At 42.6% G+C, this 26,742-nt stretch overlaps 1 protein-coding gene across 2 annotated transcripts in view; it reads left to right on the top strand.

Annotated features, from left to right (window-relative positions):
* Positions 1–26,742, top strand: part of SLIT3 (slit guidance ligand 3) — a gene marked incomplete at both ends in the record, with an annotated part of 608,792 nt that overhangs the window by 32,754 nt on the left and 549,296 nt on the right. For both annotated transcript variants that reach the window (XM_080699310.1, XM_080699309.1), the window contains 2 exons: positions 13,737–13,808; positions 17,755–17,826. In XM_080699310.1, coding sequence (XP_080555436.1) covers positions 13,737–13,808; positions 17,755–17,826 — 144 coding nt within the window. The remainder of the gene's footprint in view (positions 1–13,736; positions 13,809–17,754; positions 17,827–26,742) is intronic.

Raw genomic sequence — 26,742 nt, 5'->3', positions numbered from 1 at the left:
AGAATGAGTATGAAAATTCTCTCTTAAAAGCAAGGGATGGGAATCCAAGCCTGTTACAAGGGCTAAGAAGAGGGCAGGAGCCTCCTCCTTGTGAGTCTTCACGAATATTTGTAAGAGACTAGAGAGAGAATTCCTTTTTCTATGGAAAGTATAGAGATTTATTCTTCACAACCTACGAATAGAACGTGATTCCTAATGGGAAACAGATTTCCCCCCTCAAGATAAATGGAATGTCCCCACCTCCCAAACTGAGGAGAGAATTGTTTCCTTTTTACAAAGGAAACAAATTGGATTCTCCAAGGAATAATCAGAGGCATTTTAAAATTGTCATAATAAGCAAGATATGGTTTCCTGGATGATGAAAAGAGGCTTCCCCTCGCTGGGTCTGGACATGAAGGGCCGGTTAGAGAATCAGATGGGCCTTTCCTCTGGCCTAATTCCTGTCCCTTGGCATTTTATCATCAGTGCCAGATGGCAGAGAGTGGCTCCCGCCTGAACGGGGTTGGTGGGCCCAACCCGGTCCCGCTGTCTCACTGTAAAGACTCTCTCATCCTTCCTAATTCTTCATCTTAACTCTGCTGAGGTGGGTCCCCATGCCTCAGCCAAGCTTCCTGACAGCTGCAGTTCATTTTGCTCCGTGGGAGAGGGCATCATAGATGGGAGACTTGCCCGGGCAAAGGCATGGTCTCACTCTGAGCCTCATGGGTGCAGAGGACCTGCCTGGTGAATGAGCTGCTTGGGCTGAGTTTCCAGGAGGCCAGGCGTTGGAGCAGAGCCCCTCTGCTGGGAGAAGGTAGAAAAGCGGGGGGGCTTGTAGATCTCAGTGCTGTGGACTTGGATAGCAATCAGCGGCAGCTGTGTGCTTGGCCAAGTGCCATTGTTCATGGGTGACAAGAGTTGGTCTACAAGTAACGGGTTATGGAAGGGGAGGAGCTGCAGTCCCAAGATGTAATGTTTTTAACCCCAGAGCCCTGGAGACATGTGGGAGACCCCACTCAGCCCTAGTCCTCATTGCTCCCAGGCTGACAAAGGAGAAGTACTGGTGCTTTCAGCTCCTCAAGAGCTTAAGAGCAAAGAACAGGAGCCCAGGCCCTCCACATCCACCCCCCAGAGCCATTACTCTGGGTTTAATACCTAGAAGATGTGTGAATTGGGGCGCCTCTCTGGACCTCAGCTTCCCATAAAATGGCAAGAATAGTGGTATCCACCTCCTAGGATTACTGGGAGGATTCGAAGGAGATGAATGGAGCCTGAGGCATCCTCAGAACTCAATACACAGCGAAACTATTATCGGTCATCATTCCTATACTTTCCCAGTGGTGCTGATTTTCTATGGTTGTACAATTGTTTTTAAATGTATAAAAATCCCTTCTCTTACATGATCTCATCGGCTCATCTCAAAGTTCCTCTGAGGTTCAGTGAGGGCTATTAAGCCCTTCTGCAGAGGAGACGCATGGCTTGAACCAGCCACACCATTAGAAAGTGATGAGACTGGGACTCGGGCCTGATGCTAGAGCTTCCACCTCGTGATTCTTGACTCCGAGCCATTCGGCAGGGGCAAAGGGCCACGCTGGTCCTGCAGATGATGCTGAGATATGTAGCAAGCATTCCGTGCTCTCCAGAAGCTTATAGTGTCTTTGACATAGGAAGAGCCTTGGTCTAGAAAGTGGAGAAATCATGGGCAAGAGGAAACTATTTGTGCTGTGCCCACAAAGCAGGGCAGGCTAGAAACAGGTCAACCAGAAGTCTTATGTGGCAACATCAGCTGACACCCAGAATTTTCCCTGTGCTGAACCTGCAGAGACTTGTCTCTGGTTTTCTGCATGTCACTCAGCAAATTCCCTCCATGTATGAAGTGAACACTGAAGCCAACTTTCTGGTGGCTGGTACGAGCTCCAAGTTGCATCACTCCCCTCTCCCCCGCCACCACTCCTCCTTCGCAACAGACCTTAACATTATTCTGTGATTGCTTCGCATCATCCTTCCCAAATGTGCATCAAATTAAAGAGTTATTAGGGCATGGCAGGACATGTTTATGGGGAAGAATTTCCTTTAAAGTCACAGCTCAGCCTGAACCTACTTTATTAGTGTTTATACAATGCATGTAGTCGTTCCAATGCAATCCATGTTTATATGTCTGCAGCAATCATTGTATTCCTTGGGCTGCTCCTTCCTGTTTTCTCAAAGCAATGACTGTCCCTACTTTGTAAGTTAATAGTGTGTGTGCTCTAGGCTAGTTAGACTTGGAGGTGCACCTTTCAGAGGGTATAAACATGATGCGTTCTGCAGAAAGTATAGGCATAGAAGTGGTGTGAAGCCCAAGTGGAACAGAAGGAGGGCTTCTAAGGACAAAGGCCATGGGGGATAACCCAGTCCTTTTGTAATTCTTGTGTTACTGCTGTCACGGGTGTTCTGTAGCTCTAGCTAGGTTGGCCATTTGTGTCAATTTGCTTAGCACAATCTCAATTTTCCCTTATTTTCCTGGTATAAACATTAGCATTGTTTTGTCTCATATGTGTATTCAGGTTTGGATAATAAATTGTATGGTCACTCTAATTCTGATGTCTAGATTTACTGGTAGAAACAAAATGCCAACACAACTTTGGATCTCAAGGCACCATCAATGAAGGGCAAATGTAACTCAGTTCAAACAGTTGATAAAGAGTTCAAGTTCAAATTATGTAGTTCCTCAGAAGACATTTACTTGTGTCTTTTATGTACCAAGCATTTTTCTGGGGATTCAAACATAAATATGGCTCTATGTCCCAGAAAGTTGGAATTTATTAGTTTAGCTGACTTGAGGTAAGCTGATAAAATTCTCTGGCCAGATCATTTCAAATTGTCTCTTGGTCTTCGGAACTCTGTGTTTATTTCCGCTTGTTGAGTTTTCAGGAACTGACATCTGACTGCCTGGATATACATGTTCATGTGGTACTTATGAGCTTGTGACCATAGAGAAGGGTGTTAATCCCCTGTGTCTCCATTTGTTCATTCATAAAATAGGCCAACAGATAGCCCTGGCCCCATAAATTGGGTCTGAAGATGAAAACAAGGCTCCCTGGAAGCACTGAGCGTAGTGCTTGGCATATGGTTGACACTCAGTACACATTGGCTCTTGCAAAATAACTGTTCATTCAGCAGAAATTTACTTAGACCCTAATGTAGCTGGCTGCAGCTTTTGTGCTTCTACAGAATGGAGTTTGGTGACCTTTTTTAAAAAATATATTTAAAGCAATGTGTATTAGTAGAATCCAAAGCCAGCGAAAACTGTAGACAGTGATTCAAGGGGATCTACCAGGTTATTTCCATCCTTTGAAAAATGGGAAGTAACTTTTCAAGGTCATGTTATGAGTCAGAAGGAATGTGTAGAAAAAGCATGGATACCTGACTTCTGAGCCAGTTTTCCCCACTGTAGTATTTTGCAATGTCAGCATAGACAAGGTTATCCTGCAGGACACAATAAGGCCATGTGTGTCAGTGGCAAAGACAGATAAACCCATATTGCTTTTCCTTCCAGGTATCATAGCCCAATACAGTTGGTCTGGGTGATCAGGTGCTTATGCTCCACAGAGTCACCCAGGAATCCAAGCTCCTCCCATTCTTCCATGGATTCTCCATGCCAGGAAGATAAGAAAAGAGAAGTTAGCACAATGCTGTGCAAGATGTTTTCTGGCTTTGCCTGGAAAGGGGAGACATTACTACCATTGCATTCTTTTAGTCTGAAATCGGTGACGTGGCCCCACTTAGACACAAAGGGTGTGAGTAATGTCTTCTTGCCATTTGCCAAGGAAGAAATGAAATTGTAAACATAGCCCTTACGCTGCATTCTTACTACTCTTCCAAAGGTAACCCTGTCCCTTCTAGAATTTGTTTCCTGACTCCATTATTTAAGAAAACATTTTGTCACATGCTGCCCCAGACAGTGTGGAGATGAGCTTAAGGCAAAAAAATGAGGAAATGCTGAAAGCGGGTGAGATTTCAGGGCAAGATAAGCAGAGACATCAAGGGTGTATAACCTGGTCATCACCTGGAGATTACGGCCCAGAAGAGTAAGTGGCCTGAAGTTATCACAAGATGGTTTTAGAGTAGAAGGGAAGGCTGCTTATCTTTCTTCTGTGAGTGAGGCTGGGATGTCCTGGATATGTCAAGGAGAGCTCTCTCTGCAAGGTGGGTTTGGGGGATGTGGGAGCTCTGAGGGCTGTGGTTGAGACCAGAGACTCCTTCAGTGTGAATGAAGCACAACATCCTTTTAACACCATCTGCTTCTTACACATCCCTCATTTTTGCTGAATACTTAACAAATGGGTGGGGATGGCTACTTCTTGAATACATACCAAGACAAGGCTAGAATTACGTATGTGTAGCATCTCATTTAATCCTTACCACATTTTAGGAGGTTGATATTGCTGTGCCCATTTTAAAGATGAGGAAACAGAAGCTTTAGATGGGCTAAGTAACTTTTGTAAAATATCACCCCTAGCTGGTAAGATTTGAGCCCAAGATATCTATTCCAAAACCTACCTTCTTAATCATAGTGGAACAGGGAGCTCAGACTCAGATGCTTATAAGAACTAGGCAGTTACTGTGAGTTGGAGCAGCAGGCCAGGTGGACTGTGAGTTGTGGTACACATTCCTTGCCTGTGGGTGTGCTCTGAGCACCTGTGTACAGTGGCCACGAAAGCCCCGAGTTATCTGATTGTCTGATTTTTGGAGACAGGCTAGAATTCCAAATTTGTATATGAAATACTCCAAAACTGGCACTTAATTTGCACGTGTGAGAACCACCTTGAGCACTAGACTAAACACGTCTGTAAGCCCAGATTCACCTGGAGGCTATGAGTGTGCAAAGTTCTACCCTATTGCCCTCATCAGAGAGTTCCACATATGGCAGTTTTTTGCTAAAGCGTGACTCTGAACCAAACAAGTCAGGAAAGGGAGCCCTCCTGTTGTAAGGAAAGAGAAAACAGGGCCAAGGACCCATCACTCCCTCCTTACAAACCTTTACCACGCCCACAGCCAACCATCCAGGTTGGCCCTCTATCTAGCCCAGTCTTCTCCCTGCAGGTAACTGTCTGCACAGGGCTGGCTGCAAGCTTTTGCAGGTGTAAAATTATATATGCGAGAGTGTTGCCAAGCCAAAAATTTAGCCCAGGGAGGCTTAGTTCCCAAACAACTGTGGTAGTGTGCAGCCAGTTTTTTAAATCAAATTCAGTTGCTTCTTTCTCCAATGTGTGTATATGTTTTTAAACTTGTATGTGGTTATGTAACGGATGAGAATGCAGTGCAAAAATGGGAGAACACTTGAATAATGCCTCCTGGCGGGTGAGTCTGGAGAGAGAGCATGAGTTGAGAACCTTAGGAGGTGCTCTGCAGGAAACATAGTTGCCTGTGACCAGTGGGGTGGGAATCAATAGTTCTGGAACACACCCTGTTTTATTACTCCCAAAAAGGCAAAAATGAGCAGTTGGCCTTAGGTCCTTCAGTTTAGGGAGAGGAAGAAAGGTGAAATGAAAGCCCTTAGGGCAAGACACGTGTCCTTGGGTTCATGGCACCATCTTTCTTTGGCCGGATGGCTGAATTCCTCTGAAGAGCTCCATTTACCAGGTCATGGCAGCCATGAGAAAGGCTTAGTGAGCCTGGACTATTTTTTTCAACACTGTTTTGGCCAGTGACAGGTAACGTGAATAATACATATTTATCCCAGAAAGTATTGACTTTATCGGCAAGCAAAACATGAAATATTAAAAAAACAAAACCCACACACATACACGCACACACACAAACCCATAAAATAACAACAAAAACCAAACTCTCTTTGCCTCACTACCCTGAGAACATTAGTACAGAATACATTTTCCTGAGAGTCTCCAAGGGGCCGCACTTCATCCAAGGTGTCTGGGAGGAAGCAGGGAGTCAGCTTTTCAGTCCTCTGGGGAGACGCGTCAGCCTCACAGGAAACAGGCAGCCGCACACGAGCTGGAAGGAAACGTGACAGAAGACCGAAGTGTTCTGTGCAGGGCCAGACCATCCCAAAGTTCAGGAAAGGCGGACGCCACGCGGCTGGGAAGGCTGTAGGGGGCAAGCAGGGGCCTGATGGAACCTGCACTCTGGGTGGATCTGTTTCCCAGGACTGTCATAATAAATACCGCCCTGCTCCTTCGGAAGTCTGTGTGGGAGAATCCTTCCCTGCTCCTTCCTTGCGTCTGGCGTCGGCCCACAGTCATGGTGCTCCTCGGCCTCCAGACACACTGCCCTGCTATCCGTGTCTGCTGTCACGGGGTGTTAGCCTGTGTGCCTCTATCTCTTCGTCTCATCCTGAAACCTAGTGACTTCTGTATAGTTATCTAAAGTCCTATTGGTTTTTTATAGATGCATTCCTTGCCTCGCAGTTACCCTGGGCCTCTGCTTCAGGCTCCTGAGGCCACAGCGGAGGTGTTGGTTGAGGTTGTGGTCTCCTCCCAAGGCCCAGTTGGGGAGGATCCCTCAAGGATTTTGGCAGGATTCAATCCCCTGGCCTGATAGGCAGAGGCTTCAAGTTCTCACCCGTCATCCTCAGCTCCTAGTTGATTATCATTGGAGGCTGCTCCTAGGTTTTTGCCACAGAAACTTTTCTAACACTTCATGGCAGTTAGCAAGGGAGAATAGCCAGTAAGATGATCATTAAAGATATCTGGGACATGTCACAAGGGGGACAGCCCATCACCCTTGTATTGTGTCTAGAAGCAAGTCTCTATTTCCTCTATTTCCTTCCCATATTCAAGGAGCAGGGAAGGAGGTGACTTTAGGGGCCACCTCAAAATCTGTCCGCCGCACTCACCAAGAGAATAAAAGTTCAGTAATAGGAACGTCTTCATTTAGACACAAGAATAATATAATGCCAAGTCTAGAGTAGGTGTTAAATAAAGGTTTGTAAGAAGCAAAGAAGAATCAAAGCAACAAAGAAAGGAATGGAGGAAGGAAGGAGAGAATGAAGGAGAAGCCTGCTTTTCTTTGCAACACACTCTATCATGCAAACAGGCCTGCCTGCAGTTTCCTAAGACCATGCTTCTGGGTTTTTTTTTTTTTTTTTCAGTACTGGAGATGGAACCCAGGGGTATTCTACCTCTGAGTTACACCCTTGGTCCTATTTTTTAGTCTTTTTAAAATAAATAAATTTATATATTTATATATTTATTTATTTATTTATTTATTTATTTATTTATTTATTTATTGGTGGTACTGGGGTTTCCAGAAGTCCTTCTACCTCCGGGCTATGCTCCCAGACCTATTGTATACATTTTTATTTGGAAACAGGGTCTCTTAAGCCAGCGCGTGCAGCTGGCTTCGAACCTGTGCGATCCTCCTGTCTCCGCCTCCTAAGCAACGGGATTACAAGCGTGCGCCACCACACCCGGCTTTTTTTCATTTTTTGAAATAGAGTCTCACTGAGTTGTGAAGGGCCTCTCTAAGTAGCTGAGGCTGTTCAGTAACCATGATCCTCCAGTCTCTGCCCCCCAAATTATAGGATTACAAGTGTGTACCACCATGCCCGACCTTCTGGTCATTTTATCCGTGCTGCTTTTGTTTAACCTGGAATTTCTTTTCTCCAGCTCTTCTAACCAATTTTGACCCCAAGTTGGGTCCTGTTGGAATCATGGGACCAATAAAGAAAACATTGCAGTGGTCAACAACAGCAAAGGTTTTATTCTTGGTCAAAATATAGGAGAAACGGGACAGTATAGTTCTCAGATTAGCTTCTTAACCTGTGGAAGCTGGGAATGTCCTCAGTAGAGGTTATGTAAAAATGAAGGAGAGGCTGCTGAAGGGGAGGTATTTTTCTGTGGTTTCTGGGGACAGATGGAGATTTTCTAAGAATCTGGGTACTGCCCCTTCTTCTTTCAAGACTTCTTCCAGTGGTCATCATGGTGAATGTCTACTGTCTTGGTACAAAAGAGCAGGAATTGTCCTAGGGAAATGCAGTATAACAAGATGCTAATGAAGTAACAGGCTGGTCAGCCCAGCTCCCATTGAAGCTGGCTCCATCTGGATCAATTTGTGCTATTCTTGGGGGTTGAGTAGGCAACTCTTGGCCAACTTCCTTATTTCTAGGATGCAAAAAGCATGGCTAGTGTATTGTGTAAATAAAATTTGGGCATTCTCGGCTATAGAGGCCCCTCTTACAAAAGAGTATCATCATTAGTTTAAGAACAAAGCAATCTGTCCCTTTTCCTTTTGTGACACTCTTGCATAGTCCCATGCCAACCTGGTTATGCCCAACTCATCCTTTAGGTATCAATTAAAATCTCACTTTTTTTTTCTGGAAGTGTTCCATGACACCTACAATTCTATATTCCTTCCTTTATTCTCTTCTACAAGACTTTTATGCCTCTGGCATTGTATAGAGCAGGAGTCTGTAGACTATAGTCCCTGGGCCAAGTCCAGCCTTCTTCAGTCTGTTTTTATGAGTAAAATTTTCTTGGCACTCAGCCATGCTCGTTTCTCCCTCTGGCTGATCCCATACTGCAGAGCACAGTTGAATTGTCCTGACAGAAAATATGGCTGGCAAAATTCAAATTTTTTGCTATCTGGCCCTCTGAAGAAAATTTTGCCAACTTATGGTATAGAGTTTATCACGGTCGTGGCTAATTGGTCCTTTATTTTTTTCCCCACTAAACTTTGAGTTTATGAGCAGATACCATACAGAATTATTTACAGCTGTATCCTAGCATTTATGATAGCTCTTAAAACTTAATGGTTAAAAAACATTTGTTGAGTGAATGAATGAATGAATGATATATCAGTAAGAGGCAAGACACAGGTGGAAAATTTAGAAAATTCTTTTTTTTTTAGGATTATTCACAGAAGGTTGATTTGCACAGGGCTATTTTAGGGGACTGAGTGTAGTTCAGGGAACCACAGGGAGTGCTGGAGAACCCAGGGTGAGAAGAAATGGAGTAGTTCCTACCTGTAAGCTCAAAGAGATGAGAGGAAGCCAAGTGTCCTGGAACCAGGGAAGGGCAAAGTTGTGTCTTTCCAAAAGCCACACATCCAAGAAGAGAGGAAGCTGAGGTTTGAATTCATATCTTCTGAGTTTTCTATGCAAGCCCTTGTCTCCACACTGTGCTTCACAGGGGGTAGATTTTTACTCGTTTCTCTTTTCAGATGTGTCAAGGCACAGAGGATGTTTTACAGGAATGCCACAGAATGAGTGAAGAGAAGGGTATGAACATGCATGTGCTAAGATAGGGACAATGTCCCACCCTAAAAAATGTCATTTTTTGTTTCATATTTTGTTTCATTTTTTCCATTATTACTCTGAGTTCCTCTTTCTTTCCACTCCACCCAAGGTGTCAAACAGATGTGAATATACCCAAGTTCCAAGTCTCAGAATTGGCTTATGATTCACTGACTGGGATGGGGAAAAATAGTGCAGGGCTCACCATGGTGATGCCTTCTCTGGGAGCAGTGTGGCAGCTTATGAGAGACATGGCAGACATCAGATGTGGGCAAGGCAGTAGGAAGGCACTTTCTCTCGGGGTCAGAGGGGCTCAGCATTTCCACTGGCCCAGCCTTACTGAGATAGGGTAGGGGATGTGTCATCTCTCCTGGAGTCCGGGCAGCAAAGACACTAGGAGTATGCCTTTGGCTTCCTCCGTGCTTGGGGATGGGGCATTCTATTCTGACATATTTTTCTTTGTGTAAGAATTTTCTTTCATTTTTCATTCCGCAGATGGCATGAGGTGGTAGTTAATACTTAGACTCTAGTAGTAGATGTGATGTGATGGCTAAAATTTGGCCTCTGTCTTTGGAGGGCTTGGGTTCAAATTCCAGGCTTGCTTCTTACTGCTTCGTGATATCATGGCATGTTTCTCTATGGGTGGGAATTTCCTAAGGGGTTAGAGATTGGGCTGGAAGTTTTAACTTAGGCCTGAAGGCAGCATATAAGACTCCTGCCCATGTGCTAATGACGAGAAGTCGTCACATGAAATACACGCAAGGGCAGCTGGGAAATGTACTCCATCCGTATGCACAAAATGGTGTGGAGGACAACTGGCCGCTCTGCCACGGTGTTCGTTGAATGATTTTCATTATTGTGGTGGATAACATAGCATCATGGTGATTCTGTGGAATCCTAAACTTTACTTGGAGGGATTACATGCATGCACCGCCATACACCATACCCAGCACTAGTGTGCGCATTCATTCTCTCTCTCTCTCTCTCTCTCTCTCTCTCTCTCTCTCTCTCTCTCTCTCTCTCTCTGATTCTCCTTCTTTCACTAGCTGGAGACTTCAGATCTTTGGCTTTTCATACATGGCATCTCCAGTACCTATGCAGCAAGAGAAAGAAAGGGAGGGAGGGAAGAAAAAGGGAGAGGGAGGAAGAAGGAGGAGGAGGAGGAGGAACATTAGAGCCAGCCTTGTAACTCCAGGCAGCCACCTATTGCTTCTTCTAACCTAAGAAATCCCACCAAATCCCTCTGCTATTGTCCTTTCCATCCAAACAGTCTTTAGCAGCCTGTTCAGGCCCAAGGGAGATGAGCAGTGACTCTTTGTGCTGTGTCCCCATCATATTATTTAACCCTGATGAAAGTTCTGGATAGCAGGTGCGTCAGACAAGAATTACAGACATGTAAAACCTCACCTCATCTTCTCATCTTCATCTGTGGTTGCCCCAGGAGATCACACTACCTGCTGGTGGCTCAGAACTCATCCTAAGCTGATAGTTTCTTTCCTCAAAGGCCAAAGCCAAGGGTCAAGAAATTTCTAAAAATCTAGAGGAACTTGAGTGATGGAGACTCAGGGTAGGATAGGAATTCTCTCCATATGCTCATTAAATCAATTCCATCTTCAACCAAGCATGCTTGAAGCCCAGGCTTTTGCCACCACCATCCTGTGGTCTGCAGATAGCAGAGGGCTACTGCAAGCTTGGACGCTCTTTGAGTTGCTGAGACTCACACAGCTGAGGTGGGAGGGGGAGGAGATCTGACTGGATCTGCCGCCCCATGTAGTCTGTGTTCTCCCTGGCTTCTCTCTGATGGTCTGTGTTTTTTAGGGGCAGACAAAGGCCAATAGCAGAGCTGGGTGAAAGGAGGGAGCCTTTCTCTCCTCACCGGCCCCCAGACCACTCTGTACCCAGATAATTAGAAATGCTGGGAGGGGGACTTAGAGCTAGGGCTGCTCTTAACACTGTTACTATCAGCCGCAGACACACCCATGTTACTTGTAGGAAGACAGCAGGACAACAAGAAGTATTCTTAGTTTGGGGTCCAGGGTGGTCAGCTACTTTGGTGAACTAACATTTCAGAAGGAGGGGTTGGGGCTACACCTCAACTCATCACAGTCATTCCAGCTGCTAGGATGGAGTGTCCGACAGAAGTGAGGTGCTGCATTTCCGTCCTGTCATTTCATCCTCATCAAAGCTCTTGAGGTCAAAATTGTCATCTTTGAATTTGTACATGGAGAAACTGAGCCTCAGAAACGGAGTGAGCTGCTCTTAGGTCACACGGCAGGTGGCTGGGCAGGATTGATTTAAACTCAGGACTGCTTGCCTCTGAGGCTCAGGATTCCAAACCTTGACCCTGCCTGGGGAATCCCACTGTGCATGTTCTCAGCATCTCAGCAGCACATTCTGTGTCCCTTTACATAATAAATATTAATTGAAACTATCTGTGCTACCTCCAGTAGCACGGGTTGCTCCGATTACATGCTGTGTCCTAGTAATTAAACCCTTGGTTGCGTTCTCATATCTGCAGTTGTCAGGGTCCCCAGACATCCATCTCAGTGCAGAGGGAGGTGAGGAGAAGGCTCGTGATGACTGGGAGTGTCACAGATTCCTGCCGGTCTGCTGGATCTAAGCTTGTACCAGCGATCTTCCTTTATTTCTCTGTGTAGTATGCCTGGCTCTTCTTTCACCAGGACTCTGCTTAGTCTCAGAAGGCTAAATGCTGCTTTTCTCCATCATGGGCTGATTGGTAGATAACTTTGGTGGCTGTCCTAGGTTGTGGGAAACTGTATGAGGAAGGGAGGTGGTACCCAGGATACTCAAGGTTACTCAAAGGCTCTTTTGATTTTTATTTCTGATATCAGGAGAGTAATCCCTTCTCAAGCCTGGTCATTTTTCAGAGTGCTAGAATCTGAAAACTATTTCCCTGTTCTTTTATGTAAATGTATCAGTCTGAAGTCTTTCTGGGACATAATTGCAGGATGGTAACTGTTAAGACATGAGTAGGAAAACCAAAGCAGTGATAGATTAGATGGTGATCCATCATTGGGAAAAGGCCTCTTATTACAGTTGTGTGGTCTGTGATGACCTTTCGTCCAGCAATGGACCACATATATGACATTGATCCCATAGGATTATACTACCTCAAAACATCATGATCATAGCCCTCTTGGTTTGTGTAAAGTATACTCTATGATGCTTGTGCAATGATGAAATCATTTGCCGACACATTTCCAAGAAGAGGTCCCATCACTGAGTGATGTACTAAGATAGTATATATAAATGGTCAGGAGCAACGCCAATTTACAGACACTCTGTAGAAACTCCAAAAGCCAGAACTCTGAAAAATTTCTCATATGAAAGGCACAATACATAGGGAGTAATTGTTCATCATCCATTATGAAGAATCATATCATTTTATTTGTGGTCTCTTCTTTTGCATTCAGTGGTCTTGGGTGATTTTTAGTGAACACAGAATATATATATAGTTATTTGCAGGTTTATTCATGACTTCAGTTTTCCAATACTCGTGATATCCCCTTTACCTTGACCCTAATATTATTCCCTTAAAGCTGCCAGGTTTTTAAAAATTCTCTTATTTGAGGCTATTTTCCGGAACCCAAGCTTGCAGGGTGAGGCAGGAGCAATCCAGGCATCAGGCTACCTTTCCCTAGTGCACCAGGTTAGCTGTTGGCTCAGCAAAGTGCCAGGCACGTACTCCACTATGTTAGGCGATGGATTTAAGTGGCATATGGTCTTTGCCTCAGGGAGTTTGCAGAGTAGTTGGAAAATAAATGAGTTTGTTTTGTCTATTGGACAAAATTGTCTTGTCTATTGTATTATCTAGCTAGGTATCAAAGTCAATAAAGATTCTTTTAGTTTCAAGTGAAACCAACATTCATTTCTAACTGGTTTAAGCAAAATATAGAGGATATGGGATAGATTGGCTCAGGTACTGTCAAAATACAGAGGTATCTGGCTTCAGACATGAGCAGATTAAGACACTCATAGGATAGCACAAAGAATGTCTCTTTTCATCTGCTGGGTCTGGAACACAGTCTTTCAGTGATGGCAAAATGGCCCCTGGCAACCCTGATCAGTTTAGAAATCCCAGTGGATAGAGAGTTTGAGTCATGTGTGCATTCCTCAAACAATTGCTGTGGTTAAAGGGATTGGGGATGCTTATAAGCCTGGCCCAGATCAGGTGCCAGTCCCTGGGATTCGTGGAATCTGGAAGATGGGTCAGCCCCACTTGTATGACTTGACCTAAAAATTCCAAAGAAAAGCTGATACTTGAAGAAGGAGCCACAGAAGCCAGGTAGTTAAATATAACAGAGCCCTGCTATATATAAAATGCATGGCTTATTTAATACAATATTCATAGGTTAATTGGGCCATGTTCAAGGGATATCATTCATTATTGAAACTGCCTTTTCCTTGACAAGCAATGGGCCTCCACTTCAAGGCAGTCTGTGTTCAAGAGACTCCAAGTGTAACTTGCAAAAATCTGACTTGAATTTGCTCTCTGTTGCAGTGACCTGGACAGAAATAATATTACCAGGATCACCAAGACAGACTTCGCTGGGCTCAAAAACCTCCGAGTCTTGTAAGTAGCAGATGGCTCTCCAATGCATTCTCATTTCCAGCTCTTCATCCTTGTGAAAATGTTCCTCTGCCCTGACATCACACTCCCATGCCCTGAGAAAGAGGAAATCACTGTTCTGCAGCAGAAAACCCCTTCTGTACCCAAGAACTCACAGGTACCACATTCTGTGTCTGGATGCTGCTGGTTGGGAGAGATTGATGGGAGAACTCAATGCCAGGGAGTTGAGAGGGGAAGCAGAAAGCTATAAACCAGTACACAGGTATGCCCAGCTTCTAGGGTGGCCATGACACCAAGTTGACCGACCTTGCTTCTCTTCCATAGAGATGAGCCTTGCTTCTCCAGCCTGTGCATTAAAAGAGCAACCAGGAAATATGCAACTTATCTTGATGCTTAATGAAAAGGAGGGAGGGAGAGTGTCAGACAGGGTCAGAGCCCTCACTAAATGCTTACAGCTGTGTAGACAGGTAGCAAAATTTGAGATGGGTGTTGATGGAATGGGGAAACAAAGAACATTAGGCTTCATAGCTTGACATTGAACACTTTCACTCATTCTTAAGTCTATGAGTGGTAAGAAGTTTCCCAAATACTTGTCTATTGAAAAGTCTAAGACATTTGAAGGTACAAGAGGAGGGGCCATTGGGTCCTTTTTTCTTCTTTACTCAGTAATTGCTACTGATCATTAAGTGTGGCTGGACATGGGGCTCAACCCGAGACTCAAATTAGTATATTTGACCACGGCCTTGGTATTAATTGTACCATGGACTCTTGGCTGCCAAATCTTTACCAGAAGTAATGGCTTAAGTGTTGGTGCCACATCCTTTTTACTAATAGAATGGAACAGATTTGGAATTCACGACAGAGTGACTTAGAATTTTAACTTTTGGCAAATCCCTGTAACTCTTTGGGCCTCAGTTTTCTCATCTGTAAATATAAAGAATGAATCACTTTCTTCCTGACACATATAGTGCTTTACGGTTTTAATATTTTCATGAACAGTCTTTGATCATCCCCATGCTTCCTGGTGAAGCATTACTTTTATGGCATTGTTTTCCTCACTGAGAACCAACACATATGTGATATCTTCCATGGACTGAGTACAGGGTTATGTAGTGCTGATGAGGTTAGCATTATCATGAACCCCTCTTTGCAAAAGAAGAAACAGAGCTCAGATAGGCTAAAGTTGTCCAGGCTTCACATAGCAGGTGACTGGAGGAGTTGGAACTGGAACCCAGACTTTGAGCGGTCTAACCTGCATGCCACATTGCTCTGCATTTGCCTTCTAAGAAACTTAGAAAACCAAGACAGTAATAGAGTACTCATTTTGAAAATACAACAGGGACTAGGAGTGGAGCTCAGTGGTAGAGTGTGCAATTAGTATGCACAAGGCCCTGGTTCCATTCCCAGAATGAAGGGGAAGGAGAAGTAATGAACCTCAACACTGATGTGTGGGAGTATACCTGAGTTTGCCTGAGCGCCAGGTATATGAGGATGTAGGGATCTGAATGCCTCCAGCTCCTAGACGCTGCCTCCACCCCCGTGTTCTGTCTTTGGTCTTGAACACTCTCCTTTCTTCATTCTCAGAGGGAAGATTCACCCCATGCCAAATCTTTCTTTTGCCTCAAGCAGTGATGTGTCTATCAAGTGACTGGCAGTTCTGACAAGATGTGTGTAGATTAGAATCAAGATTGGGATAAGGATGGGAGAATCTCAATGGTTCAATTTTAGGGTGACTCTTATTGAAAAGATAGAAGGAGGTGACTCCTGGTTCCAGATCATTTGCCCAGTGAAACACAGACATTGGTTTAATCTCTCTCTGTATTTTTCCCCATTTCTTCCTGCTGCATCTGTGAGAGATTTCCTTTCATACAAGTCAGAAATTTCACTGAATGCTTCATTTTTTAACAAAGTCAAAAATAACCCTTTGATTTTCTTACTGTTACATCAGAAAGACTAATAAAAATTCCAATTTTCATATCTGCTCTCTGCAAATAGAACGTTTAAAATAATCACAAAAGATCATACTAATATCCTCTGGATGGTCTACAACATTCCTTTGACTGCAGTTTATCTTTTCAGTTAATTGGTACATTCCTCCTATTTTGATAAGCAATGCCAAAAAGCCTTTTACCCCTGCTTTATAGACTCTATTAATATACTCTTTCTTTATCTTCCTTATCAACTCAAAGACAATGCCATTCAAGTGGCCCTTTATTACTGTGAAAGAATCTGTTAGGTAGCATAGCTGAAATGCTTTCAAACACCCATAAAATATCCAAACATTTTAACGTATTTCCCCTCAATGTATGTTTTAAGCTGAGTATCCTAGACGACTATCTTTTTTTTTAAGCTTTCATCCCATCTTGGCACATTCCCCATATCTGTTCCTTATTTACAATTTACAGTGAAGCCAGCAAAGACTCAATAGCCTTGAATAATTTGAGCTTGCCACCCATTTCCATGCAGAACAGTTAATGTAGTGCAGGTGAATGGATGAAAGCAGATAGAATGGAGATTGGTAAACTTCAGTCTCATTCCAGGGCAATCTTTCCTAAATGAAGTGTCACTGCAGAGGGGATATAAGAGATGCCCATGAAAGTTATTTCTCCCATGGGGTGGGAATAGGAAAAAGGTCTCTTCTGGTGGTATCAATTATAGTCCCTTTCTCAGTAATCTATTTAAGGACTTTGCTGTGCTCACAATGTGGGAGCCAGCTTTATCCCAAATGGGGTTAATAAAAGAGTTAAACTCCACCCCAGCCATCATCACATGAGGGCCATTTCCGATTCTGATCCAGTGCTAAAACTGAAAAAAATAACACCACCAAAGAGTTGAAAATGAACACAGTCTGTGTCCCTCTAACTCGGAACAGACTCCAGCCCTGGACAGCCCTTCTGGGAATGCAGCCCTTCCTGGATCCCCTGTCCTCCTGCATGTGGTCAGTTAAATGAGAGTGGTATGAAGAGCTTACATGGCTGTCCTTGGCTTGCATCTCAGTTCAGAATTCTGGATGGGAATCCCATAGCTTATGTATTCTTTCCCCACCTTCTCTGCTCCTTCAAGTGTTTGAGGGTATCTTCTGCCTAATCTAGAGGACCTCGGGTCCTTCCCTAGACTCCAAAGAAGCATCCTTCGATTACAACTGCACATTCCTCTAACTCCTATTCTGCTGCCAACTTCAGTCTGTGCCATTTCCAAGCTGTGTAGCTCCATCATTTCCCTCCCTACTGTTGAGCTAATCCATTTTAAGCTGCCATTTTTGTTTTAAGTTAGGGCAACAAATATTTCATTGTATGTGTGTTTCTTGGCAAGCACCACATGCATGAATCCAGCTCACTTAAACAGAGTGTTTAGGATTCGTTATCACCTTTTGGAAGGACTCAGCGGGTGATAGAGCTTGTGGCTGGGGGCTGGGAGACCCCACTTTGTGACCATTCTTGTGAAGTTGGGATCAGCTGGACCCTGGGCTGGAGAAGCGGGGCACAAGCTGGTTTTCTTATTCACAGCCAGCTGCCTCACAGTAACTTCAACCCTTCTACTAGGGTAAGCAGGGAAGGCCTTTTTCAATGAAGTATTTTTGAATCCTTGGGGGAGGGAGCTCTGAGGGAGGAGATGCTGAATATATGTGTGGTTTTTGTAAGGAGCAGCTTTTACCTCTTCCTCTTCTGTGCAACATCCTGCAAATGCTTGGGGGGACATTTGCTGAGAACATTCTTAAAATAGAGGCATGGAAACCAATCTGTCAGGTAGAAGTGTGCAGGCGGTGAAACCCTGGTTACCGTGACACCAAGTGGGGATGTGAATTCTCTGGTCCCACCAGACAGATCCCAGTGAGAGGGGCCCAGGGGTCCCTAGTAGGGGCCTAGTGGCATGCTGCCTGGCCTGAGGCCTCATGGGAAGATCTCTGGCCCAGCTATGTCCTTGACTCTTGCTCTTTTTCTGATTCTAGGCATCTGGAAGACAACCAGGTCAGCGTCATTGAGAGAGGCGCCTTCCAGGATCTGAAGCAGCTGGAGCGATTGTGAGTACAGGACCACCTCCTGTCATAAAAAGTGTTTGAGGGCTTTTGTTTTCTTTCCATAAATTGGTCTTGTGACCTTGTTAAAAGCAAGCCTCCGATGCTTAATGAAATGTTTGCTCTCATGTTTCAAGCCCCGCAGATGCGTGTTACAGACACTGAGGTCCGCTTCTACTCCCTCTCTTGAACACATGCTGGATTCTGCCTCTGGGGCTTGTTTTTCTCCTCCAGCCTGAGCTCTTCCTCAATTTATGTACATGGGGCTGGTTTCCTTTTTTAAGTTATCGGTGCATTGTAATTATACATCGCAGTGAAGTTCAGAGTGCTAGAAACACACGTGCACACAGCACTTGTGTTTACCCCCTTTCCGAGCCTCAGTTCTTCTTTCTTGGAGGAGAGAAACCTGTAGTTGTCCCTGTCATGGGAGCCAACAGCAGATACCCCCTCTTTCTCTGCAGAGAGCGAACTCCTCCGGGAGCCTGCTCCTCCTTGGCCACACTCTGGGGAGAGGCAGGACGGGCAGGCGGGTGCTGCCTTAGAGGGAGCGTCAGCCTGTCTCAGAAAGCCCACACGTTTCCACGAGAGAACACATTGCCAGTGCTTTAAAAATAGGCCGCTGTTCTGACTCCATCGGAGGAGGGAGCAAAAGAGGGCTGGAAGGCGGATGGAGCCTCCATTTATTTTGTTGAACTGATGAATGCTTCTGCAAAAAACTTGGGGGCTGCTGGGCTGAGGCGGCTGCTCTGATGGTTAAGTGGGCACCTTCGCCTTCCTCAGTTCATCACAGCTAGCAGCTTATAACATCTGGAAATTTGCTTTCTGCCCTCCGAGCAGGGATTGTCCCCAAGAGCACTTAGTCATGCTGGTGGGCGGCTCTCATCCTCGCTTCCCCGCTCGTCCTCCTGCTGTAGCTGAGGGACGTGGCTGCAGCAGCTCTCAGCTCCCACCAGCGCACCTGGAAGGATGCTGCTCTGTTTACCTGTCCTGTTGCCAAGTCATGTTTACAGTGATAGACTTGGGGAAAGTGGAGTGCCTGCCACTGACTTATTAGCTTGGTGATCTGCCGACTTTTCTCCATGAAGTCTTTCCATCAGAGGCCACGTCAGAACAGAGAAGTTCTCATCTTTTGTCAATTAGTATTACCCAGCAAAATACTTTACTTCTCTCTGTTGTGTGGCTCCATCTCACGTACTATTCTCCTTTTGGGTCAAATCCCAGCATATGGTCTGCTGTTTTTAGTTTGAAAATATGACATTTATTTCTTATGAGACAAAAAATTATAAAAGTCACAAATGCTGCGTTTGTTTACACTTTGAAGTTTAAATTCCTTAGAACGTAGCTTCTCCTTTTTATTTATTCATTCATTCATTTGCAGTACTCGGGATGGAACCCAGGGGCATTCTACCTTCAAGCTATACCCTTAGCCCTATTTTTTTATTCTTTATTTGGAAACAGGGTCTCACTGAATTGCAAAGGACCTCACTAAGTAGCTGAGGCTGGCCATGAACCGTGATCCTCCTGTCTCAGCCTCCCAAATGCTGGGATTACAAGCATGTGCCACCATACCCAGCTTTCTCCTCCTTCTTTAGATGAAAAAAAAATTATTTGTTGAACCTGTTTCCTCTGTGTGAAATAATCAACATTTACAGAGAAAGATAAATCTACAGTCCTTTGTGGAAAAGGTCACCTCTTGCTTAGCCTTCTAATTAGAAGGGTAAATAAATTCCTAATTTGTTAATTTCATGGTTGTTAGGAAGGCATTAATTGAGTACTTTGGACTCAGGAGGAACTGTGCCAGTGTTTTATCAGATCGTTTATCCCCACAAAATTCCTAGGAGGTGTTATTACTCTCATTCTGCAGATGAAGACACAAAGGTCCAGGCAGATTAAGCCAAAGAATTGTCAGGGTGTGGAGGAGGCAAGATACAGACACATCTGTCTGACATCAAAGCCCATGTCCTTTCATAGCCCTGAGTTGCAGACATGAGATGAAGTGTGATCTTTAGCAATGGCCCTGCAAATAGCTGCTCACATACCCATTTAGCTCCAGGGAATATCAGTGAACTCTTCTGGCAGAAGGCTCTTTTCTTTGGCTTGATGAACAAGGCTAAAATACCATGCATGTTTAGGGAACTGCAAGGATGACAAATGCAGAGTAAACCCAGCTGTTTCTCTGCTGGCATATTAGGTGGGCAATGCTAGCTGTTGTCGTAGATAAACCCTCAGTCTCAGTGACTTCAAACAGTGCAAGCTTACTTCTTATTCATGTAAGATCCAACATGGGCATTCCTGGTAAGGGCTTCTCGCCTCCAAATGGAAACTCAGAGACATGAACTCTTCCTGCTTCTTGACTTAGACATCACTACATCTTGGTTTCCCATGTGCTAACAGTTGTCTACATTGAGCGAGAGGGAGGGAAACAGCATGGAGAGTTGAGCCTCGTAGGTTTCCCTGGGTGAGACTTTGGAGACGTGCTTCCAAGCTTACATATTTTGAGCTAGAATTCAGTCGTGTGGCCATGGCAAGCTGAAGGGGAGCCTGGGAAAGGGAGTCGAACTCTGTGCTCAGCAAGTGAAGAGACCAGGTTTGGTGAATGCCAGGCAGTCTCAGAAGCCTCTGGCTTCTACTGCAAGTGAGCAGAAGAGATACTTGGTCAGGAGGAAGATTGGAAGCTCAGTCTGCTGGAAGGATGTGGACAGCTAGTCAAGCACTGTCCTTTGAGGTGAAGTATTTCAGAGTCAACAAGAAGGGGGGTGTATGTGATATGAATCCTGAGTGGCACCAACCTGATTCCCCAGTCAGCCTGAGTGATATACAATGAGACAAGCAATGCATTTGTTATTAACAGTGGAGGAGGTGACATCTCTAGCTCTCAGTCCTGGATCAACTTACCTGTGTTTCTTTATTTGGTAGTAGGCTCTTCTTTATTGATCATATATCCTAGAAATCATATGGGCTTTGGCAATTAATTTGTGGGGGGTTTATTTCCATTTGAATGTTTTTATTAGTTTGTTCTCTTGGAGCTTATTGGGGAAGAGGAGCAAAGTCTGTCCTCTAAGTGTCAAGAGTTTTTTCTATTCCTCATGAAAGACCCTTGCTTCAAACTGAGTTAAGTGTCCCTTGATATTACTACTGGTGGCTGGAACTTAATGGAGAAAAAAAGGCTTATTTGATTCACAGCTTTAGAGCCTGATAGTCCAAGACATGGTGGCCCTGGGGGTTTTGTCTTTGGTGAGGTCCCTTGGCTGAGTCACAGCGTCACAATGACATCATGGAGGGAATACACAGGAGGAAGAGATCACACAAGGTGACAGGAAGCCAGAGAGCAGAAGGAGCCAGTCTAGTTCTTTTATAACAGTTCACGTTCTTGAGAATAACTAACCCAGCCTGTGAGACCAGTGTCTATCCCTTGTAAGCACAATGCCCCATGACCCAGTCACTTCCCACTAGACTCTGCCTCTTGAAGGGGTCACCACCTCTTAGTATGGCCACTTGGAGTAATAAGCTTTCAACACATGAACCTTTGGGGGATACACTCAAAGAGTATCCAAACTTCCCTTTCATAATAACACATGATCATCCCTATCACGAAACTTAGGACACCATATTTTAATTGTCTTTCTTCCAGATTGTGTCTCCTCAAAACTGAGTATGTTGAGGTCAGGAATCATGTCCTATTTAGCTTCTAGTCTCAAATTCTCAAACAAGCCATAAGAGTAAGACCTTGGGGAATATTTATCAAAAATACTTTTTGGTTTTGGTTTTGTACCAATGGTTCTGAACTGAGACTAGCTTTTTCCTCTAGAGAATACTTGGCAATGTTTAGAAGCCTCTGATTCTCACAACTAGGGATGTTTCCTAGTGGGTAGAGGCCAGGAATATCTCTAAGTATTCTTAAATATGTAGGACAGCCCCAGAAAAAAAAATTATCCAGCCCCAAATGTCACCAGTGCTGAACTTGAGAAATGCTGCTGGCTTCTTTCTGTTAGCTATTAGTCTACAGGTTGGACACTTTATGCATACCCTCACAGTCATTTCACACAGGAGTCTAATGAGGGTTGACTCCTCTGGTCTCTAATGTGAGAAATATACAATTCAAGACATTGTCTATAAAACACTGTTGCTCAGTATGTTTACCTTAACTCTGCTTTAGCTAATCCTCACTTCTTGTTTCCAGAAAGTAGATGAGGTAGAGGACAAAGTTAAAAGAATGTGATGTATGATTACAATGCACCAATAAAAAAATAAAAAAAGAAACCAAAGGAAATAAATCAAGTAAGGAGGCCATTCTAAGAGTTAACTTCCCTGGTCTCTTGAAAACAACCACATAGTTGTACATTCTTGGCTAGCCTCAGCAATTTAGCAATACTTTGTTTCATAATAAAAAATAAAATAAAATAGGGCTGGGTATGTAGCTTAGAGGTAGATTACCCCTGGGTACAATCCAGTACCACACATGTACACACACAGACACTCCACATAGGGCTATAGGGCTGGGGAGTTATCTCAATGGTATAACTCATGCCTAGCATATATAAGACCCTGAGTTCTATCCCCAGTACTAACACCAAACAAATAAACAACCCTCCCCACTAAAGCAATAAAGTGGACTAATAAAAGGGGTGGGACTTGACAGCTACAGATGAAAAGAAGTTTAGCAAAAGACTTGAGAGAATCACTGGAATTAGTGTTCAAAGATATTTGAACTATCTGGAAAGTGACAGTAGTGCAAACATTTATTGCCTTATTAAGTTAAGGATGCATGTTATGGTCTATAGGATAAGCTCTAAAAAGGATAGTAAAAAATGTAATATCTAAATAGAAAAAGGAATTTGTATGATACAAGAATATGTAGTAAATTCAAATAAAGGGTAAAAGGAAAAATATATAAAAATGGGAAAATAGAAACAAATAGTATAATGATATATAAACAGAAATATACATCATATTAAAAGACTTAGATTGTCAGAGTGGATTTAAAAAGCATAATTAGAGAGGGGCATGATGGGCCACACTTGTAATCCCAGCATTCAGGAGGCTGAGACAGAAGGATTGCAATTTGCAGACAGCCTCAGACACTTAGTGTGGTCCTTTGCAACTCAGTGAGATCTTGTTTCAAAATAAAGAATAAAAAATAGGGCTGGGGGTGTAGCTCGGAGGTAGAATGCCCCTGGGTTCCATCCTCAGTACTTCAGAACAAAAACCAAAACCACAATTATGTGCATCTTACTAAAAAAACAAATATTAAATATGAATACAAAGAAAAGCTGGAAATAAAAGGATTGAAATGCTATCATGAAAGTACTAACCAAAAAATGTTGATGTAACTCTACTAATACTGGATAAAAAGTGTCTTTTCAAAAAGAAACATAGCAAGGTGTGGTGGCACAGGCTTGTAATCCCAGCATTTAAGAGGCTGAGATAGGACTATCTGGACAATCTGAGTTTATGGACAGCCTCAGCTACTTAGTAAGGTCTTTTCCAACTTAATGAAACCTTGTTTCAATTTTAAAAAAAAATAGGGCTGGGGGTGTAGTTCAGAGGTAGAATGCACCTGGGTTTTATCCTCAGTAATGCAAAACAACAACAAAAAAGAAATATTACTGGATATAAAGAGAGAAATTTCATAATGATGTAGTAGAAAACTTGTGTTTCTTTGTGTCTAAAAACATAGCCTGGAATTCTACTCAGCTATAAAGAAGAACAAAATCATGTCATTTGCAAGAAGATGGAGAGACCCGGAGAGCATTGTGTTAAGTGAGATCAGCCAAGCACAGAAAGAGAAGGGACTTGTGTTTTCTCTAATATGCTCAAACTAGGGAGTATTAGTGATACCAGAGGAACTCCAGACAATGGAAGAGAAACCTCACCAAAGCTAGAATGGAAGGATGGGAGAGGAAGAAGGCTGAGGTTGATTAATGAAGAAGCTACATCTGAATTTGTGTAAATATATATATACAATCATGGTTAACCTGGACACTCATTGTTGGGAGGGAAGGAAGGGAAGTGGGGGAAAGGGTACCAAGCAGTCTTAATGTATGCATTTTCAATATGTTCCACATAAAAATAAATAAATTATTTTAAAAAAATAGCCTGAAAATATAGAAGGAAGATTTTGACAGAACTAAAAGGATAAATAAACAAGTGTATGATCATGGTAAAGGTGCCTGTTTCAGTAATCAATAAAGCAAACAGGCACATTATTAGTAATACACAGAATACTTAATAATATAACATTTTGCAAACCTGACTTTACATGTAGAGAGCTCTGGAAACAACTCTAGATATTATGTGGAGCATTTTCTTTGATAGCAGAAATAATAAAGAAGTCAACAGGAAGTCAGCAAGTAAAGTGCTTTAAAATATTTGTAAATTGAGTAATTCAATTATTAATAACCTCTGAGTGGAAGAATATGTCCTAGTAGAAATCGAAACATACATTTTCTTGAATGTTAATAAACATACACTGTATCACAGTGTGTGAGTATAGCCAAAGCCAAGCTCAGAGGAAAACACATAGCCTTTAAGGTATAATAATCAATCTGTAGAATATATAATGTATAGTATGTATTTTTAAAGAAGTATTCTTATTAAAGTGTTCATCTTAAGAAGTTCAAACAACAACAATAAAACAGAAGGAAATTATTAAGAGCCGCCCATGAAGTAGAAGTGAATATATAGTAGAAAAACTGTAAAAATCCAAAATTTTACTCTTAAAACAATAAAACTATGAACACTTGAAAAACAGATCAGTTAACAAAAATTAAAAAGATCTGATAGTCAATATTAATTAAAAGAAGGTATGAGTATAGATATTATAAAGATTAAAATCATAGTAAGAACAGAGTTTAAGGAATTTTATTCTAATGATTTTAAAGATTAAGTGACAAACAAAAGGGGACAGATAACTGTACTCCATCTCTGTTAAAGATATAAGATCATTATAATATTTCATCTATGAAAATGCCCAGTTGGCTTCACCAGTGAACTGTATCAAAGCTTTAAGGAATAAATAGTATCAATTTAATACAAAATCATTCTATAAAAAAATGGACATTGACCAGTATAATCTTGATAACAAATCCCAATAAAGATGTTTCAAGAAAATGTGTACACAAACTTATTTCATAAATATTTATATTAATTTCCTAACAAAACACTAGCAAAACAAATGCAGCAATTCATGATGATGATTATATATTACAACCAGGTTTGGCTTTTTTGAGGAATACAAGGTTGGTTTAATATTTGGAAATGTCCCTTCCCAAATAAAAAGGTATAGGGAACACTAGGATAGCAAAACCAAAGACACACAGGCAGCAATGAAAATAAAACTAGCTGATAGGGGTGGGGGCGTGGGGTAGTGTTAGAGTAGTTGCCTAGCATGCCCAAGGCCATGGGTTCCATCCCCACAACTGCAAAAAATTTAAAAATTTTAAAAATTAAAACAACTTGACAAAGCATCCCAGTACCCTCCATAGAGGCAGGTGGAGAAACCAACTAATTGTGACAAGACAGTTGGGACATTTCATCAGTGTGGGAGAAGCAGAGGGAAGGCAACAGAACTTCCTAGGGTCCTGAGGACAGGAGGCCCCTTAAGTGAACATCTGTGCTCAGTGGAAATGCAGTAGTGAATCTGAGAAGAGCTACCTAAAGTGGGAATTCTATTAGGTCCCTTCATGACATCCAAAGAACTGTGATATGATGATGGATAGCATTTGGAACATTCTGGATCCTAGAAACTCTTCAAATTATTACAAGTAAAGGGTTTTTTTCCTCAAAGGAAGACCCTGGCATTGATACAAAACTTCCTGAAATAACAGATTAGAATAGGAACCATAGTGGAAATGGAAAAATTCCTTGAAAAGAGTTAGGAGTCACCACAAGAGTCAGAGCTTAGAAAAATACAGGCATGTTTTTATTTTTTATTTATTTTTTTGCTAAGACTATCAAGAACACACATTTTAAGCATAGAAAGTATCCTTTCTTATCATCCTTCTGAAACTACAGGAAAACGTATGTCACTTAAAAAATAAGCAACCAAGATTAAAATTGAAGCCCATGCGCGGTTGTTTTTATTAGAAAAATATGAAATTTAATAACCTCCCTAGGCACAATGACAGCATGCAAAAACAGATATCCACAAAACAGATGACAACTCTAATACAATAGCTATTCAAAACCAGCTATAAGAATCAAGTTCTTATACATTTTAAAAGAACAACATAAATCTCAATTCTTGAAAATTCAGAAATTAGATGATTAGAGAAAAGCAGGATTTGAAAGGAGGGGTGAAGAACCCAAGCAGGAATTTAGAAATGAAAGAAGACATTTCAAAATAAATATTGCCTATACAATATTGAAGAAGAACAGACTCATAGAAATTACACTATCCAGTTTCAAGACTTACTGCAGTAAGTCTTTACAAAGCTATAGTAATCAAGACAACGTGGTATTGGTGAATAATATACACATAAATCAATGGAATGGAAAATCCCAGAAACAGAACCATGCAAATATAAGGAACTGAGTTTTGATGAAGGTGCAAAGGCAAATTTTGTAGAGAAAGAAGAGTCTTTTCAACAAATGGCATTATGACAATTAAGTGTCCGTGTGAAGAAATGAACTTGGACCCAAATTTTTTATCTTATGAAAAATCAGGTCAAAATGAATCATAGGAATGAATGTAAGATGTAAAACTAGGAACATTTCTGGAGAATATATATAGTCTTGGATTTGGGGATGAGCTTTTAGATACAACCCCGAAAGCATGATCCATGACAGAAAAACACTGGTGCCGTGGACTTTATTAAAATTTACAACTTCTGGTGTGCAGAGGTCACTGTTAAGAGAATGAGAAGGGAACCCACAGACTGGAAGAAAATATTTGCAAAACACGGATCTCATAAAAGACTTTGT

The sequence above is a fragment of the Muscardinus avellanarius genome (genome assembly GCF_963383645.1).
Source record: "Muscardinus avellanarius genome assembly, chromosome: 7".
Classification (NCBI taxonomy): domain Eukaryota; kingdom Metazoa; phylum Chordata; class Mammalia; order Rodentia; family Gliridae; genus Muscardinus; species Muscardinus avellanarius.
This window is presented reverse-complemented; position numbering and strand designations above follow the sequence as displayed.